Here is a 19993-nt window from a genome sequence, read left to right on the forward strand (position 1 = left end):
TTACGGTACCGATATTCCGTCAACAATGTCAAATAGATAACATACGGTACAACATTTCAAAATTAATTTCAAGGCATTGTGACGAGGCTGTAACGAAGCAACCGTTAGGTCATAGCCTATTAACCCTCGAATTTAATGAGCAGTGAGAGAAATTCAGTTCAAATTCAATACCATATGCCCTCAACCTCTAAACCAACTCGAAAAACAAAAAAAAAGTGAGAAATGGTGACACAGCCTTTTTTTGTTGCGAAAAGAATTGTTTAAACTCAGGAATTTATCCCCGCCTCCTTTTTGCTTCTGCTCTTTTAAATGGTGTTTACTGATATAGGCTATACTTTCGATGAATCTTAATGCTGTAATGTCGATATCCTTTTTGTACTGCCTTTGCATATCCTGCTTGTATAAAGTATAAAGAGAGGTTTGTCAAACTTTATTTTTATTTTTTTTTAAATTACATGTAGTACATTTTTACAGAAAATTAAATTAAACTGCTGTACTGAAGCCCTTTCAAACCTTTGTGTATACCACTGTACCACAATGAGGTTTAAAATAAGCATTCCAAAAGATCAACCATCTCAAGAAGTTATATCTTGTGTGGCTTGGAGCTCAGCTAACGAAGTTTTGTCATGTGGTGATGATCATCAAGTTATGAAATGGAACCTTGTCAGTGGAGAGACACAAGTTCTGACCAAGTTTACTAATGATGTTTATTGTACACATATGCATCGTTTTCCAACTTCAGGACAAGGCGGAAAAAAACAAGGACAGGGCGAACTTTTTGCAGTTACAAGCACAGAGGGTAAATTCAGGTTAATGGCAAGCTCTGGGAGAATTGACAAAACTATAGAGGCACACACTGGTGCTGTTATCAGCGGGAAGTGGAGTCATGATGGTACAGCTTTTGTTACAGTAGGTGAAGATGGTCAGATAAAAATATGGTCGAGATCTGGTATGTTGCGTTCCACTTTATCACAGTTTTCGTCTCCAGTTTATGACGTTGCATGGAGTCCAGAATGTGATCATTTGTTATATACAGCTGGAAAACAGCTAGTTATAAAATCTCTGCAACCTTCAGCAAAACCAGTAACATGGAAAGGCCATGATGAGCTGATTCTGAGGGTGGATTGGAATCCAGTGAGTGGATTAATTCTTTCTGGAGGGGAAGATTGTAAATACAAAGTATGGGATAGTTATGGTCGTCCTATATATACCAGTATTACTCATGACTACCCAATCACGTCATTGTCCTGGTCTCCTGATGGAGAATTGTTTGCTATTGGCTCATATAATACCCTGCGTCTTTGTGATAAATCGGGTTGGTCTCATAGTTTAGAGAAGCCAGCGACTGGAAGCATATTCAATGTAATTTGGAGCAATGATGGTACTCAAGTTGCGTGTGCATGTGCAGCAGGAAAAGTTCTTTTCGCTCATGTGATTGAACAACGTCTTGAGTGGAAAAAATTCGAAGTGAGTGTTGTGAGTCGCAAAACAATTGAAGTACGTGATGTCACGAATAATGCACATGAAGTTTTGGACATGAAGGATCGCATCATCAAAGTGTCACTGGGATATGATCATTTGGTTGTTGTGACATCATCACAGTGTCATGTCTACCACACCACAAACTTCAATACTCCAGTTATATTTGATCTCAAAGAAGGTACTGTTTCTATGATTACTCAATCAGAAAAACATTTCATGCTAACAGAAGCAACAGGAATTACAATATATTCATATGAAGGACGTACTGTGTGCAGTCCTAAACTGCCTCCATCTGTGCGGCCCAGTCTTCTTAGCAACCACATTTTGTCATTGAGTAAGGATGCATTTGCAATTCGAGACAACAATGAGCACCGTGCTGTAACTGTTTTTGAAACCTCATCTGGTAAACCTCTCAATGATAACAAACCTATTTTACACAAACTTGAAGTGCAACAACTTTGTCTGAGCCAATGTGGTTCAATGAAAGAAAGATTTCTTGCTGTGATAGACAAGAATAGGGATTTATACTTGACACCTATCAGAAAACTTGAAGCTCATTACAATACAACAAAGCTGTCAACAATGATGAGATCCATATGTTGGAATGACAACACAAACATGCTCTGTGGTGTTCAAGAAAACAAACTTATTGTATGGTATTACCCATCTGTTGCAACAGTAGATAAGGATATTATGGCTCGAACCGTATTTGAAAAGGACATCGCTGATTGTGGGAAGAATCCCGAACTTCGGGCATTCATTGGTAATACAGCTGTTATACGACAAGCTGCAGGAGCAACAACCACCATTGGCATTCCTCCTTATCCATCTATTCTTCATCAGCTCATGTCATCTGATCGCTCTGAAGAAGCATTGAGACTTTGTCGCTTTGTCAAAGAAACATCACTCTGGGCATGCCTCGCGGCCATGTCAGTTCAAAGGAAAGATCTTTTTACAGCTGAAATGGCATATGCTGCTATAGGTGAAGCTGATAAGGTGGAATATCTGCATCATATCCAGAATATCAAGTCAAAAGAAGGGAGAATGGGGGAGATTTCTCTTTTTTGTGGCAACGTACCAGATGCAGAGGCAACTTTTATTGCAGCTGGCTTAATGTACCGAGCTATCAAGCTGAATGTTGATCTATTTCGATGGGAACGTGCACTGGAACTTGCAACAAAGCATAAAACCCATGTGGACACAGTTCTTGGTTTCAGAGGACTGTATTTACAAAAGTTAGGGAAGCCAGAATCAATCGCAGACTTCAAAAATATGGCAAACAAAGTGGAAGTGAATTGGCAAAATATCAACAATAAAATTGAAATGGAGTTAGAAAAAGAGGCAGGGAATTAACTTGTAATTAAATGTGTAACAGTGCAGAACTAGCATTGATAAACTCGAACATGTACTTCCATGTTTCTCAATCAATTGATGTATCAACAAAAACCACACATGTACATTTTCCAACCATCTGCTTAGAAAAAAATTCCAATTGCTTATATATATATTACTTGTAGAACTTATAGGCTAATGTAGTTTTCTCATATTTACCAATCACAGTTTCAACTGTGAAAATTTCATGGTTCAATAATATATTTGTGATTTAAAGTCAAAATGGACAATCTATTTAAAATTAGTTGCCAAATTCAAATTATTTTTCTATATTCGTAAATAAGCTGCTGAAATATTCTTTGTATGCTTTATCAGCCTGTTCTTCTTTTATTTCATTATTTTACACCTATTTCTCATGTATCCCATATATTGAACTAGAATAAAAAGTGTTTGAAGTAAGATTAGAATTCGAAAGTGAACAATATAGATTAGCCTCACCAGGTTCCAAATATAATACGATACATGTTGTATCGGTTTCTATCCTACGATGTATTAAAATATTTAACTGTGGTGGTGTCCATTATACTGTTTTATTTTGTAATTTTCTGAACTCAGCTGTAATTTATTATTACGTTTTCTGTAAATTTTATTTTTTTACTTCAAGTTGTGAATTGTATTCATAGTGTATTATAGCATATTGATTATTAGAATCAATGAATGGAAGGTCTCGAGTATAGAACTTTTAGTTGGGGTTGTTCAATCTAAACTATCTGCTAACACCCGCTCATCATTGTTTTACTAATCGGCAATTAAAACAGATCATATTCTCACCCTAGATAAAAATTCTTCAAGAGACAATACCAACACATGTGAAGTGTTCGTGAATTGAAAATAGTGTTTTCAGCTAATGGCAACTTTAAGCTGCAATCTATGTTTGGGCAACATGGGTGTATCAATGTCTAACCCAAAACGCACCAAATCAAGTTGCAATATATCAATCATGCCCTGTCCATGACGTATTACGAAACTTGTTAGTTTTGGTTTGAAATTAAATCTCTAAACTTTTTTCGTAGCAGCAATCGAGGAATCATCCAATGAAGTTTCCTTACACAACCACGCCGTTTGGGCATGAAAAGAAGTTATTTTTTTTTTAACACTGTAAGTTTAATGCGGTAGGAAATTGCATCAAAATTGAAAATGAAGCATTCTACTGGACGATGATGAACGAACGATGACATTAGGTATGGAAAAAGATAGATATATTGCCACAATAACCATTGAATTTAGGACTCATCCGTAGCGGGATATTGGGCTTACAGCAAGGTGGGTTCACGCAACTTTAGAGATTAAGGTGAAATTTTCGTTGAATGCTGTTTATTCATTGGCCACCAGGTGTACATATGGATCGAAATTCATGCGCGGTGGACATGCAGTCAAAACTGCTCCGCAAGACCGGGTTGGTCTTCCTCAAAAAATTCGCACCAATGTGAACTGCGAAATATGAACTTTTGTCAGAAAATTTAAACCTAAGTGTTTCAAAGAAATATCCTAATGGAAGAAGTATATTTATTGTAAAGTGGAAGCTTTTCTCTGTCGATATGATTCCCACAAAGTTTTTACCGTAGAAAACATTAAACCCTAAGACTAAGCAAGTTTGTGGCCAGTCCACAATGTGGAAGAGGCACATTTTTTTTCCATATTATGACGTGTCACTACGCTTATCCGTGCATTTTGATCCAAACAAGAGATAGATAAAGCAGATATCTAACAATATTCTAAACCTAACACAATCTCTCGGCAAACTTGCTTCGGTGTCGCAGTTATCCAAGCTATTTAAGCGCATTTTCATCTATCTCGAACGACGATTATTTCATTTAGACAAATGGATATTGATTGTAGGCCAGGAAATCATCGGGTTCTCAGTAAACCGGTCAAAAATAGATCAAAATTGTGTTAAAAAGACGTACAAATTTGTGCCTCACTGAAAATGCCGCAAAATAGCATTTGGGAAAAAATATTGGGGGGGGTCATGGGCCATGGCCCCTCATCTCTCTGTCTGCGCCCATGAGACCAAGTAGCCTAGTGTTTTGAAAGAAATGCAATTCTTGGATTTTGTATACGTCAAATGTCTGAAATATTCCGTATTTTTATATTGTTGTACTCACCTTTTGTCAGGTTGGTACTTTTATTCAATCAATCATTTATTTTGGTTCTCTGAAATAAACAATACAAAAAGTAAACAGACAAACAAAATGCAGAGATACCTGGGAGACGGGCATAACTTGAAAAAGTCAAAAAGCGTACAATGTATACTTTGGGTACTAAAACGCGATTTACAGTCGGGCAATACTTTGGAAGCAATTTAACAAAAACAGCAAATTGAAGTAAATAATTGAATGCAATAAACCAGCGACCAGCGGTTACGTGAACCACCCAACGACGGCGAGGAGTCCAGCAATCCTTTCGCACATAACCATCCCTGCATGGGATTCGAACCTGCGAACCCATGCAGAGTAATTACAGGTGCGGTGGCGAGCGTATTCCTAACGCTCAGCCCGTTGAGCCACACCGCCGCGCCGATCTGCTTAACAATTAATTTTTATTCTCCCAATTGAATTTTCATTGGGGCATCAGCAACATGCGACACTATCTCCTCATTTATCCAATGGAAACAGTATTTCAAAGACAATTTATTTGGACATTTCAAAGCTTTAGAAAGAGTTTGCAGAACGGAATCTTGCACTAAATACTGTCGCAACACAAATCTGGTTGAATTTGGCTATTTTGGAAATATTTTTATATGATAAAAAGTTGTTCTCGATCACAAGACGTTTGCAGCATACTTTTAAACGTCGGGACTCAATTGTCAGACCTATGTCGTTTTTAATACATATACGCTAATGATTTTCAGGGCCAAACTACTAGTGCTTGTGTAAACTATACATGTTACACTTATTGCATGTGTTTCCACGCATTTAGGCTCGGCTTCCAGTGTATTGACATTTTTATCTACCAATAACTTGTAATGCCAAAGTATTTTCTGTTTAATTTCGGTAATGTTAGTTGGCTGACTTCTTTCAAGTAGCCTACTTTCGTTTCTTTTTAGTCTAAAATTGAGATGAGGAAATTTTAATTTTTCAGAAGGAATATGTTGCAGTAGGCTATACTTTGGCCTTTTTACCCAAAGGGCGCTTTTGGTTATTCAATAATTTCAACCACACCGAGTTAGATGGCCTCACTCTGGCCTTTTGAATATAGCATTTTCGAACCACCTTGAGATAAGTCAATGCAACTTTCTATTTACTGATTTCTATGTAGGCTACTACTATTTGCTAATTTAGGCTTTTTATTCCAACCGAAGCATTCGATTTTGTTTATCTACATTTCTGGAACAAAATCATATCTAAATACCATAATTTTGATAGTAGTAACGATTTTATGATTAAATTTTCTGACTTGAAGAGTCCCGCCATTTCCATCTATTGCTCACCTTCTGTAGGGGAAGGTGGGCCACGGGGCACAGGGGAAGGTGGGCCACGGGGCACAGGGGAAATCAGCTCTCACACTCATATTATATTCGGAATCAGGTCTACGGTTCAATGTTTGTTTTCCGTCCTTCGGTGAGTTACAACGTCCCCGTAAATGTCACCATTTCAGTTTTTTCCTACTTGACCTTTTTCCTACGCCAACAGGACGAACCTCCGTCTGATATTTTTCAGCTATAGTCAGACCACTGTAAAATAATTATGACATTGGCGAGTGGATGTGCCTTCCTAATCCCGACGTAGAACAGTCAGGAAATATTTGGGTACTCCCGAAGTATGTGAACCAAGATGACAGACACCGGAACGTAGTATGTGTACCAGATTAGGGTTAGGCCATAATTTCAGATACAAATACCACGGGAGTCATTTGACTAGTATTCAAACTCGTAATAAAACTAACATAAGGAAAATCGGAATAAAATTATGGCTCAACCCTAACCTGGTTCACATACTACGTTCCGGTGTTTGCCATCTTGGTGCACATACCATGGGAGCGTCAAAATTTGTTTTCTATGGGGAACAATAGACCGGGGTTCAGTGGGATATGCTCCACTACGTCAAATTCGGCAGTGTTTGATTCGTTGGGTGTTTAGAGGTCTAGAGGCGTTATGTTTTGTGAAATATAAGGATATCTTTTGGCGAATATGAAATATTATTCTAAATTAAAAAATATTTTTCAAATTCAGATTCGAAAAAGTGAATAATTTGCCTTTGGCCGGAATTAAAAATTTGGCTTGTTTTAATATATAAATGTTGGTTTTGCTTTAGTGGACGCAGTGAACAGATTAGTGATTGGAAAAATTACACCGTCATTTTTTGTTCTTTTTGAACAGCACCGTACAGCACTCACACTCCTTTTTGTTATATGTCAAGTTTGTTATATGTCATTGGTTGAAATTAGACATAATCCAAAAGTGAAACAATGAATTCATTTCCGATTTAATATATATATATATATATAACTCTATTACGGTAGTTAAACGGACCTGCCATAATTGCAGTACTTAAGCGGACGTCGTTCCTGTGTCCGTATCATTGTTTTTAAATACGTACTTGGAGAGCGCGAGAGCCGTTGACAACTACGGAGAAAAAGAGTCAACACAATCCTCTCGATAACAGATATAAAATTTTTGTCCGCTTAATTCGTCCACTTAATTCAGACCACCAAATGTTTTAGCCTATTTCGGCACTAAGCCGGACCCCTCTTATATGTCGCCCTGGATGTCTACATAAATGATGCTGCTTTTATTTTATTACGCATTTTAAAGCGTATGACCTCGCTTTAATTTCCGATGGATTCGAACCATTTAGCATTATTTATCACAGAAAATAGCATTTTTTTTTCAATGTTCAGTATTTTGTGCAAGGGAGATGCACTGTGTTTGGTGTAGGAAATAATCTTCCATGTCAAAAAATACTCAAAATGCAACGTGAAGGTAGACAAATCGAAACAAATTGATTCAAACGTAATATATATTTGAAACTGAGAAATACACAGAGCATATCACAAATGTTCGCCTATTCCAACCCTATGGTGTAACATTTAGATTGAACAGATGCTATGTTGTGAGTGTCAAGATATCAATACCAAGTCAAAATTATTCCATTCAAATAATATTGATAAACTTTGCGCAAAATATATCTCAAAAATCCGCATATCTATATGGCTAGTTATATAAGCGTGACATATAATTGAAAAACAAAATTTTGAAATGCCATACATATTGAGAAACAATACACAAAATATATTTCAAATGTATCACCAATTTGATTGCTAAAGTGTGAAATATTATTTTAAAAAGGAAGTGTGGTATATAATAGTAAAATAAAAAATGAAAGTGCTAATATTATTGAGAAACAATAAAAGAAAATTATATATACGCAGAAGGAAACCGCAGAATGAAATTCATGTCATTAATGAAGACAAAAATCACACAAATTCGATTTCAAATGTTCATCTATTCGGTCACTCAAATGTGGCACGTAATTGAAAAATGAACATCAGCCCTATTGAGAAACATTACACAAAATATATCTCAAATGTCCACTTATCCGGCATTTAAGTGTGGCAACAATTAATAACAATTAAAATAAAAATTCTGAAATCATATTGAGAAATATTACACAAAGTATATCTCAAATGTCCACCTATCCGGCCACACTCTGAAATCATATTGAGAAATATTACACAAAGTATATCTCAAATGTCCACCTATCCGGCCACCTAAGTGTGGCATAAAGCATTAAAATGAAAATTCTGAAATCATATTGAGAAACATTACACAAAGTATATCTCAAATGTCCACCTATCCGGCCACCTAAGTGTGGCATAAAGCATTAAAATGAAAATTCTGAAATCATATTGAGAAATATTACACAAAATATATTTCAAATGTCCACCTATCCGGCCACCTAAATGTGGCATACAAGAATTAAAATGAAAATTTTGAAATCATATTGAGAAATATCACACAAAGTATCTAAGTGTGGCATAAAGCATTAAAATGAAAACTCTGAAATCATATTGAGAAATATTACACAAAGTATATCTCAAATGTCCACCTATCCGGCCACCTAAGTGTGGCATAAAGCATTAAAATGAAAATTCTGAAATCATATTGAGAAATATTACACAAAATATATTTCAAATGTCCACCTATCCGGCCACCTAAATGTGGCATACAAGAATTAAAATTAAAATTTTGAAATAATATTGAGAAATATCACACAAAGTATCTAAGTGTGGCATAAAGCATTAAAATGAAAACTCTGAAATCCTATTGAGAAATATTACACAAAGTATATCTCAAATGTCCACCTATCCGGCCACCTAAGTGTGGCATAAAACATTAAAATGAAAACTCTGAAATCATATTGAGCAATATTACACAAAGTATATCTTAAATGTCCACCTATCCGGCCACCTAGGTGTGGCATAAAGCATTAAAATGAAAATTCTGAAATCATATTGAGAAATATTACACAAAATATATTTTGAATGTCCACCTATCCGGCCACCTAAGTGTGGCATACAAGAATTGAAATAAAAATTCTGAATTCATATTGAGAAATATCACAAACTTTGTCTCAAATGTCCACCTATCCGGCCACCTAAGTGTGGCATAAAACAATAAAATGAAAATTCTGGAATCATATTGAGAAACATTACACGAAGTATATCTCAAATGTCCACCTATCCGGCCACCTAAGTGTGGCATAAAACAATAAAATGAAAATTCTGGAATCATATTGAGAAACATTTCACAAAGTATATCTCAAATGTCCACCTATCCGGCCACCTAAGTGTGGTATAAAACATTAAAATGAAAATTCCAAAATCGTAATGAGAAACATTATGCGAAGTATAAATCAAATGTCCACCTATCCGGCCACCTAAGTGTGGCATACAAGAATTGAAATGAAAATTCTTGAATCATATTGAGAAACATTACACAAAGTATATCTCAAATGTCCACCTATCCGGCCACCTAAGTGTGGCATACAAGGATTGAAATGAAAAATCTGAAATCATATTGAGAAACATTACACAAAGTATATCTCAAATGTTCACCTATCCGGCCACCTAGGTGTGGCATAAAACAATCACAATGAAAATTCTGAAATCATATTGAGAAACATTACACAAAGTATATCTCAAATGTCTACCTATCCGGCCACCTAAGTGTGGCATAAAACGATCACAATGAAAATTCTGAAATGATATTGAGGAACATTACACAAAATATATATCTCAAATGTCCGAATACCCGACTACCTAAGTGTAGCATACAACTATTGAAACCAATTCCTGAAATCATATTGAGAAATCTTACACAAAATATATCTCAAATGTCAAGTTATTCGACCGCTTTAGTGTGTGAAATATAACTAAAATACGAAATTTCGAATACTAATCATATTTTGATGTTGTGGAAAATTGCTCAAAATTTATCTCAAATGTTCACCTATCCGATAACTTGAGAGTGACAAATATTTTAAAACAAAATTTTGAAACCATATTGAGGAACAATACAGAAAATATATCGCAAATCGTCATTTACTCAGCTACGTAAGTGTGTCATGTAAATGCAAAATGATATTTTGGAATGACAATAATATTAGGAAGCATTCAAAAAAAATTTCAACCATCCGACCATTTCAGAAGGTATGTAATTAAAACACGAAATTCTCTAAAAAAATATCGAGAACCATTACACACAACATATCTCAAATGTTCAATTAAGTGACGTTTTCAGTGGGGCCTATAAATGCGAAATGAAATTTTGCCATGTCAACTAAAATGAGAAACATTACACCAATTATAACTCAAATGTCTACCTATCAAGGCGCGCTTAAGTATAGCAGTGATTATACAGTCAACCATACAAGCGATCAACATGAAATTATTCAACCCCGATATCAATTTAGAATCGTTGCACAATTTATTTAAAATTTTTGCACCAACTCGGAATACAAAAACATGATTGTTATTTTGAATTTATAATTAAATAGTAAAAATGTATGCCAAGTATGTATACGAATGTGGATATGCCCACTAGATTAAGTTGTTGAGGAGAGACAAAATTATGTGCTCACTGCCGGTTCATCTTCATGAATTATACAGAGATGTCTTAAAGCTTTACAATAAACTTCTCGCAAGATATACAAAGCCGTGCAATTATTTTTCTTTTCGTCGTTTCTTTTCTGGTTCACGTTTATTTAGAAGGTTTATTTCGAATTGATTTACAGCCCTTTTCTTTTCCGTATATATGATTTTCTTTTAAGTCACTTACATTGCTTATTGAAAGTGATTCTGAAGATGGTGCGGTATAGTCTGTTGACTAATCTGAAACTTTGGTCAAAAATACATGCATAAGTCACAAACAGTGTTTTAGTCCAATTCAGAATTACGGTACTCTTGATTGACCGAACAAACGAAGTGTTTGAAATGGGGAATTGCATTATTACTCAAATAAAACAGTGGGGGCTCCCGAAGTATGCGAACCAAGATGGCGGACATCGGAATGTAATATGTGTACTAGGTTAGGATTAGTCCATAATTTTAGGTATAAATACTACGGGAGGCTCTTGGCTAGTCTTCGAACTGATAATAGGACTAAAATAAGGAAAACTGGAAAAAAATTATCGCCTAACCCTAACCTGTTACCCATGTTACGTTCCGATGTCCGCCATCTTGGTTCGCATACTTCGGGAGCACCAAACAGTGTTTTTAAACGGAGCACTACAATTATTCGTAGATAGCCGCGCTATTTGTGATGGGCTACAATTGATATTATGATTTGGTTTATTACCATTCATTGGTATCAATTTGAGATACCGTATTTAATTAAAAACAAGCATAGCAAACTAATTTAATCACCTCCTGGCACAGCGTTCTCCGAATCACTACCCGCATTTCCGTCTGCCAAGTTCTGAAACGTAGGCCATCTCGTTGGCGAGTCACTTACATGTGAACAAAAAATACAGCCCAGTAAATAGCTAGATGAGGATGGTAAAATAACACAGGGATATGTGCCAAATCACAAAACAAAATTGCTAGCAATGCAATTCTTTAAAACTGTTTTCCGAAGATAAAATATTCTAATCTAATATGAAGCGGTGTATTAGATATTTTTATTTATACAAAGCTATACAAACCTATATAAAGTGGCGTCAACCACTCGCTTCTCGTATCTCCTTCTGTTTCGAGAAAAATTTGAATTCATTGAATTTTCACAATCTTCGTTTGTATTGTCATCTGGATTTAGAAATCCTTCTGAATTACACACTCTTACAAACGCAAACCCAGTCGTAGCAATATTTTGATGGTCAGATCAGAACTACGACCAGTAAAAGCATAACAGTATCAGTAGTCTTTCGATAATCAGGAATAAGTGAAAAATCTCAACAACAAAAATATATGCTAATGATTTGGTTTCTGCAAGACTAACCACTTATCCTTCTTCTATGCTTTTGTGTCGGCGGATCCGTATGCATATAGTGCAAGGATGCTGTAGCAAGAGTAAAGATAACTATCCTACAGTCCTAAGTGATTCAAGAGTCTTGATGCACACTAACACAATTATATTTCTGTAACGTTTCGTCTGACCAAGATCAGACTCCTTCAGACATACATAGTAAATATAATTGTGTTAGTGTGCAGCAAGACTCTTGAATCACTTAGAACAAAAATATAGTAGCCCTATTATTAAAAATCGATATGACTAATCACCTTATCCTATGAGTGATGATTTCCAGCAGCATTCTTCGGTGACGTTGAAAACCTTGTTTCAAGTTATTATGACTCGACTTCAACTCACTGGGTAATTGATAACACCTGACACAAAAGACTTGGATCGCTTCTCCAAACACAACTGTTCTATTTTATCTAAATTTCTGCAATCACGCACTCATGAAGATCCCGATCCCCTCACGGCGCCCAGGTTACTTGCGAACAAAACGGCAAACGTGGTAGGTAAAGTTCTTGGCAAACCCGACAGTTTTACTATTGCGACACAAAGCCTCTTTAGTACGGAGTTGTGAATTGAGGTCCTTTTCAGTTTATTGAGCTTATATTGCAAAAAACAGAACGAACGATCTTCATGTTTTGCCTGGTTATTGTATCAAAATTATCAATCCTACTCTCCAAAAATCGTAAAGACATATACCGAAAAATTAAAAGATTTTCGCGTAAACAAAATGTCCGCTTAGTGTACGAAAATTATACCCGTTGATTATAAACCAGCAGAACTACTGTCCCCTTAAAGTTGGCGAAAATATGCAGATATTTTAAAAATATTGAAAGAACATATTGTTTTTGATACTGTTTTATCAGAGAAAAAGAGATTTCAGCAAAAAATAGCAAAACGTTTTAATTATGGAACGTGGAATAATTAAGCGGACAGGAAAATGTCTACCCAATTTTTCCGTCTACATAACTGTCGCTTTTTTAGCACGGTATGTCTACTTAACTACCGTATTAGATATATATATATATATATAATAGTAATCTAAAAATTCAACAAGCAAGTCTGCAATGATATCCTTTTACTGATAAATAACACGAAAAAACTGCTAAACATAGAATATTCGAATATGACCATATCATCATCCCCTGGAATGTCCTGCAAGTCACTAGATCCATAAATTTCAATGAAGAGTTCATTTAACTGATATAACCAGGTCTTATATTAAAATCATTTTCAAGATACGGGCAAGTTCTTATTTTCGGAGAAACACGGTGATAAGGAAAAATATGACGTCAAATACAAATACAGTATTGCTGTTTCTCTCTCTATTGGAGTTCTAAAAAAAGGGCAATGATGCTTCTATGAATTGTGAATGTGAAAAGGGAGGATAACTCGTTCACCTGCGCAATTGGATGAGTTATCTCAGCGTCTGTCCGTCTTGTCTGGTTCCTGTACTTATGATTCGGAGTGGCAGAATTATGGTGAAATAAAGAATTTGATTGTCTTTTCGTATAGCAACAAAACACAGAAACATGGGTTATTATTAAACAACTCTGATGGTAATGTACCGGTATAACTTTTGTCGCTTAGTACCCGAAGTATGCGAACCAAGATGGCGGACATCGGAATGTAATATGTGTACTAGGTTAGGGTTAGGCCTTAATTTTAGATATAAATACTACGGGAGGCTCTTGGCTAGTCTTCGAACTGATAATAGGACTAGAATAAGGAAAATTGGAAAAAAATTATCGCCTAACCCTAACCTGTTACCCATGTTACGTTCCGATGTCCGCCATCTTGGTTCGCATACTTCGGGAGCACCGTTTTATATTGCTCCTTCCTGCAAGTTACAAAATAAATGATGACGGTAATCTATGTTTTTTATTGAAATTTTTCTTAGTTGGCAACCCTAGTATGAATAAACGGTGCTCCTGATTTTGAGAAATTACTTTTTGTTCCGGTATTTGTATCGATTAATGGTATTCTTTGCAATATTGTACATTGTGATAAATTATTTTTTTGCATATAATGATATCAGTTACACAATATTGTTTCATTTATAAATTTAAAAAAAAATAAAATAAAAAAAAAGACATCTTGGTGCGCATACTTCAGGAGCACCGTTTATTCATACTAGGGTTGCCAACTAAGAAAAATTTCAATAAAAAACATAGATTACCGTCATCATTTATTTTGTAACTTGCAGGAAGGAGCAATATAAAACGGTGCTCCCGAAGTATGCGAACCAAGATGGCGGACATCGGAACGTAACATGGGTAACAGGTTAGGGTTAAGCGATAATTTTTTTCCAATTTTCCTTATTCTAGTCCTATTATCAGTTCGAAGACTAGCCAAGAGCCTCCCGTAGTATTTATATCTAAAATTAAGGCCTAACCCTAACCTAGTACACATATTACATTCTGATGTCCGCCATCTTGGTTCGCATACTTCGGGAGCCCCTGTCTTCGAACTGATAATAGGACTAGAATAAGGAAAATTGGAAAAAAATTATCGCCTAACCCTAACCTGTTACCCATGTTACGTTCCGATGTCCGCCATCTTGGTTCGCATACTTCGGGAGCACCGTTTTATATTGCTCCTTCCTATGGTGAAATAAAAAATTTGATTGTCTTTTCGTATAGCAACAAAACACAGAAACATGGGTTATTATTAAACAACTCTGATGGTAATGTACCGGTATAACTTTTGTCGCTTAGTACCCGAAGTATGCGAACCAAGATGGCGGACATCGGAATGTAATATGTGTACTAGGTTAGGGTTAGGCCTTAATTTTAGATATAAATACTATGGGAGGCTCTTGGCTAGTCTTCGAACTGATAATAGGACTAAAATTGGAAAAAAATTATCGCCTAACCCTAACCTGTTAGTCTGTTACCCATGTTACGTTCCGATGTCCACCATCTTGGTTCGCATACTTCGGGAGCACCGTTTTATATTGCTCCTTCCTGCAAGTTACAAAATAAATGATGACGGTAATCTATGTTTTTTATTGAAATTTTTCTTAGTTGGCAACCCTAGTATGAATAAACGGTGCTCCTGATTTTGAGAAATTACTTTTTGTTCCGGTATTTGTATCGATTAATGGTATTCTTTGCAATATTGTACATTGTGATAAATTATTTTTTTGCATATAATGATATCAGTTATACAATATTGTTTCATTTATAAATTAAAAAAATAAAATAAAATAAAAAAAAAGACATCTTGGTGCGCATACTTCAGGAGCACCGTTTATTCATACTAGGGTTGCCAACTAAGAAAAATTTCAATAAAAAACATAGATTACCGTCATCATTTATTTTGTAACTTGCAGGAAGGAGCAATATAAAACGGTGCTCCCGAAGTATGCGAACCAAGATGGCGGACATCGGAACGTAACATGGGTAACAGGTTAGGGTTAGGCGATAATTTTTTTCCAATTTTCCTTATTCTAGTCCTATTATCAGTTCGAAGACTAGCCAAGAGCCTCCCGTAGTATTTATATCTAAAATTAAGGCCTAACCCTAACCTAGTACACATATTACATTCTGATGTCCGCCATCTTGGTTCGCATACTTCGGGAGCCCCAAAATTTCATCTTTAACCAGTAAAAATCGAAGCAATCCGTCCAGTAATGAAAGAGAAAAGCGTTTTTTTAGATTTTCCACTAGATGTCCAAAAAGTGTCAAAAAACAACAACAAAACCAACATAATATTGAAACGATCGTTATGTCCACTACGTGTCCAATAATCAAAAGCTTGCAAATACATAAACGGAGGCGATTTTTTAAAAACGGAACAATATCAAATAGTACTATAACTATCGGGCAAAACGACGTTGGAAAGAATAAAGACTTATTGATTAATCCACGGTCCACATCCATGTGTCGGTATTTCATTCCAGCATAGAAAAAATGGCAAGTACTCCTAGTGGGCGTAGCATAATGATTTTTGCATATAATATCCCCCCCCCCTCCAGCGTTCACTAATGGCAGCGATCTCTCTCTTGTCTTGTTATCGCTATGACTAGAAAACGAGAGAAATAGCTTGCTAGATTCCGGATTATCGTCTGCGGCCTGCGCGTTTTAGTTTAATAGAGCAACTTAGACTGACGACCATCTGTACCTATACTTTGGAGGGCCTTATTACTGTATACCGTACGTCACTATGACTTTTTTGGATGACGTCAGGTGGGGGTTTGGGAATGACATATGCAAAATTTGTTGAGCCAGGCTAACTGGAGGTACCGGTACCGTACTTGTGGGCGCGTACCGGTACCGGTACCGGTACTTTGGGAGACCCATCTTATCAACTTTCAGACTTTCGTACTACAGTACCGGTACTAGTTCTGTAGTTTAATAAGATACCGGTACCTGTAGCTGTACCGGTATAGCCCGGTACAGCCTGACTGCAGTAGTTAGTTAGTTACCGTACACTGTTCAGCTGTTACAGTACTGACGCATAACTTTGTGAATATACCAGAAATAGACTAGCGCCATGAACCAGTAAACCATGGCAAGAGACAGACAGACGCCGCGGTAGCCAATTTTCAGCAGACTTTGAGCGTTAGTCAGTTACCTTTACTGTTTACCGGTAGTGATTATTTTGACTTGTGGCATCTGCTCACTCTATACCGGTACCAGTACGGTAGGTACTGTCTATACCAGTACATACGGTACACTGTCACCCGCAGAGCTACAGGATCTAGGACTGTAGAGTCGCAGTTCTTACCAATTCCTGAATTCATGGCAGCTCCTGCACGAACGAACCGCGGCGTCTGTCTGTCTCTTGCCATGGTTTACTGGTTCATGGCGCTAGTCTATTTCTGAGACGCAGTTCTTACCACTTCATGGCAGCTCCTGCCACGAACGTACCACGCCGTCTCCTGCCATGGTTTTATGGCGCTATTACCGGTATATTTGCAAATTTATGTACCATATTTTAGTTTATCATGCGAAATTATATCTACTTAAACTCTAACCCTAACCCCAAATCCATCCAAACTGTATCCATAAGAAAAACATTCCAACTCACCAAATATTTATCACAATCAGCAGATTGGGGGCAGCCCTGCTATTACAGCCGACCTGCCGTGGTTACGGCAGTAAAATTGGTGGTATTCGATTTGCTGCCGTAACCACGGCAGCTCGCTATTGGTTTGTGGCAGCTAAAAAGTCAGTCCCCGTGGGTTTGGTCTTAGTGGCCGTGGTTTGGAAATCCCGCCATGGTTTTGCGGCAGCTGTAGACGCCACAAAATACTTGAAACTGCACTTGCTATTTCTGGTATATTCACAAAGTTATGCGTCTGTCTGTCTCTTGCCATGGTTTACTGGTTCATGGCGCTACTCTATTACTGGTATATTCACAAAGTTATGTACCGGTATCAGATTTTAGTTTATCATGCGGAATTATATCTACTTACTGACTTAAAACTTAAATCTAACCCCAAATCCATCAAAACTATCTTTAAAAAAATGTTCCAACTTACCGGTACCGTATTTCTTCGTGTATAATACACACTTCCGGTTCCATATTTTATCTCCCAAATTAGGGGGGCGCATTATACATTGGTATAGAAGTCTTTCAAAAAATCCTGATTGATATTTTACTCGCAATTGCCAAATACACATGTTTCCTTTCCGTCTTCTATTTATTTTATGTGACAAAGTCCGTTATAACCAGATCATGCTTGTTGCAGTAGAATCACACCCACGGAATGGACTACTGGACTATCTTGTCTAACAAAGGACAACACATCTATTTCAATAACCAGTGTATATAAGTGATAGGAACGTCACTTTAAATCGATAATTTAATTGTTGTTGTTCAGTCTGGCGTCCCTCATTTCTGTTTTGCCGTATCGGCAAAACTGAATGTTCCTAAATCATTTTTTCTCACTCGGATTTGCGGCTTGTTTCATTTCTCTCAATTTGACCAATCGGCAAACCTAACGCTCACAAATCTCTTTTCTCAACCATTTTCAAAATGCTCTAAGATAGATAACAGCACGATAATTCAAAGCCGGGTAACAGAACTCCGAGATTGACAGACACTAACGAGTTGACGTCATAAACACTTGAAACATATTATTAAATCACAGTGAAACTTGCTAGGCTGGCTTCTCGAAAATACCAAATGCGGTCGACGCAAGTGACTGAATTCGACCATGCGTATTATGCATGGAACTTGGTATTTTCATACAATCCACATCCTAAAAAAGCCCTGCGTATTATACACGGAGAAATACGGTTTGTCACCATCAGGGCCACCCCTGTCTTTAGGGCCGACCTTTCGTGGTTACGGCAGCAAAATAGCAAAAAAAGCAACAAAAAAGCTAAAACCTGTTTAGTTATAATTTTATGTAATATTGTAATATAATCATTCAATTCAGCATTTCTATTTTTGTTCAGTGGTTAATATTTCACATGCAACTTCCTGACTCCTCTCAGTCTCCAAGGATAATTGAGTCAAATATGATAGATTCCCCTCTTTCCAGTTTTTTCAAACAGTGCAACAAAAACCAGAAATCGGCAAAATTAAAAATGATGATGCAACAGTCAAATAATATTACAGAAATATTGCTCACCAGCATACTGATATATGCAGATAGCCGTGTAACATTATTAATTAAACTGTTCTGTTTTTTTTTTCATTGCTGATTATTAGTGTACTAGTTCAGTCTGATCTTAGCATGTTGTTCATTCACCTTTTTCAGTTTGCAACCCACTTTCAGACTTATTAAAACAAAACTTGAGCTTGCATATCGGATATTATCAGATCAAGACAAGGCTTGATAGGAGACAACCTCACAGGCGACATATCACTGACACTCAACACATTGTGCTTTTGGCTCAAAGTCATTTCCTGCCTCAATGAATCCACATTTAATGTAATCAGAGTCATATTCACTCACTACAACTTTTCGAGCTTTTCTTTTTTTTCTTTTACTTCGTTATCTTTTCTTTTTGTAAAATTATTCATTTTGGGACTTACAACTGTACAAGAATCAAAAAAATTTAGGGTGTTATTAAATAAAGTTTTTTACCCCTGGTTTACCCATTATTCAAAATGAAACTCATTGGACATAAGATTAACAACTACATAAATCGGCGTCTTTGCTACTTCCTGAATTCAACAAATTACAACAAATGCCTTACTTTTTTAAATGATCACTTCTATAGCAGCATAGAAAGTCACAATATACCTGTATTTTTAGTAAGCTCCCTTCACAAGCTTAGGACTGTAGGATAAAATGGACTTAGCAGTTCTGCTATCAAATGTTACATTTCACGAACAGATTCAACATATCATGGATATCTTATTTTTAACAGCGACCAAATCTGGTCCATTTCCTTGTCAGTTAGTGAGAAACCCTGGCTAGAGGTAAGATTGGGCACGAAAAATCCAGCCCCACCCGAAACGGGCCCGTGGGTATTAAACCTGACCGGGGAAAGGTCCATTAAAGCTTCTTCTCTGTTTTATTCAAATTATTTCTTTCATAACAAGTATTCCTTATTTTAGTATCCACAAATAGTTTTAGTATTTATTTTTTATAAATATATATTTATTTAAAAAAGTCAGCGATAGAGAAGCCCAACCCGAACGTAATAATTGTCATTTCAGGCCCGACCTGAACTCGGGCTTCAGATCTTAGCTCTATTCCTG

At 36.4% G+C, this 19993-nt stretch overlaps 1 protein-coding gene and 1 long non-coding RNA gene across 2 annotated transcripts; one reads left to right on the forward strand and one right to left on the reverse strand.

Annotated features, from left to right (window-relative positions):
• The first annotated feature begins 440 nt into the window (after window positions 1-440).
• Window positions 441-3532, forward strand: LOC120340143 (intraflagellar transport protein 80 homolog). Its single transcript, XM_039408405.2, has one exon. It carries the CDS (start codon window positions 538-540, stop codon window positions 2833-2835), a length of 2298 nt encoding a protein of 765 aa, XP_039264339.1. The 5' UTR covers window positions 441-537; the 3' UTR covers window positions 2836-3532.
• Window positions 3533-7346: 3814 nt separating this feature from the next.
• Window positions 7347-13348, reverse strand: LOC120342830 (uncharacterized). The gene is made up of 4 exons (XR_013477969.1): window positions 12592-13348; window positions 12018-12117; window positions 11740-11822; window positions 7347-11211 (listed from the first exon to the last, which is right to left on the reverse strand). It is a non-coding gene; the product is annotated as an uncharacterized LOC120342830 (long non-coding RNA).
• Between the last annotated feature and the right edge of the window lie 6645 nt (window positions 13349-19993).

Source organism: Styela clava, chromosome 9 (assembly GCF_964204865.1).
Source record: "Styela clava chromosome 9, kaStyClav1.hap1.2, whole genome shotgun sequence".
Lineage (NCBI taxonomy): Eukaryota > Metazoa > Chordata > Ascidiacea > Stolidobranchia > Styelidae > Styela > Styela clava.

What these genes read in the sequence shown, in the direction of transcription:
- LOC120340143 (XM_039408405.2), top strand. Translation starts at nt 538, where the DNA reads ATGAGGTTTAAAATAAGCATTCCAAAAGATCAACCATCTCAAGAAGTT.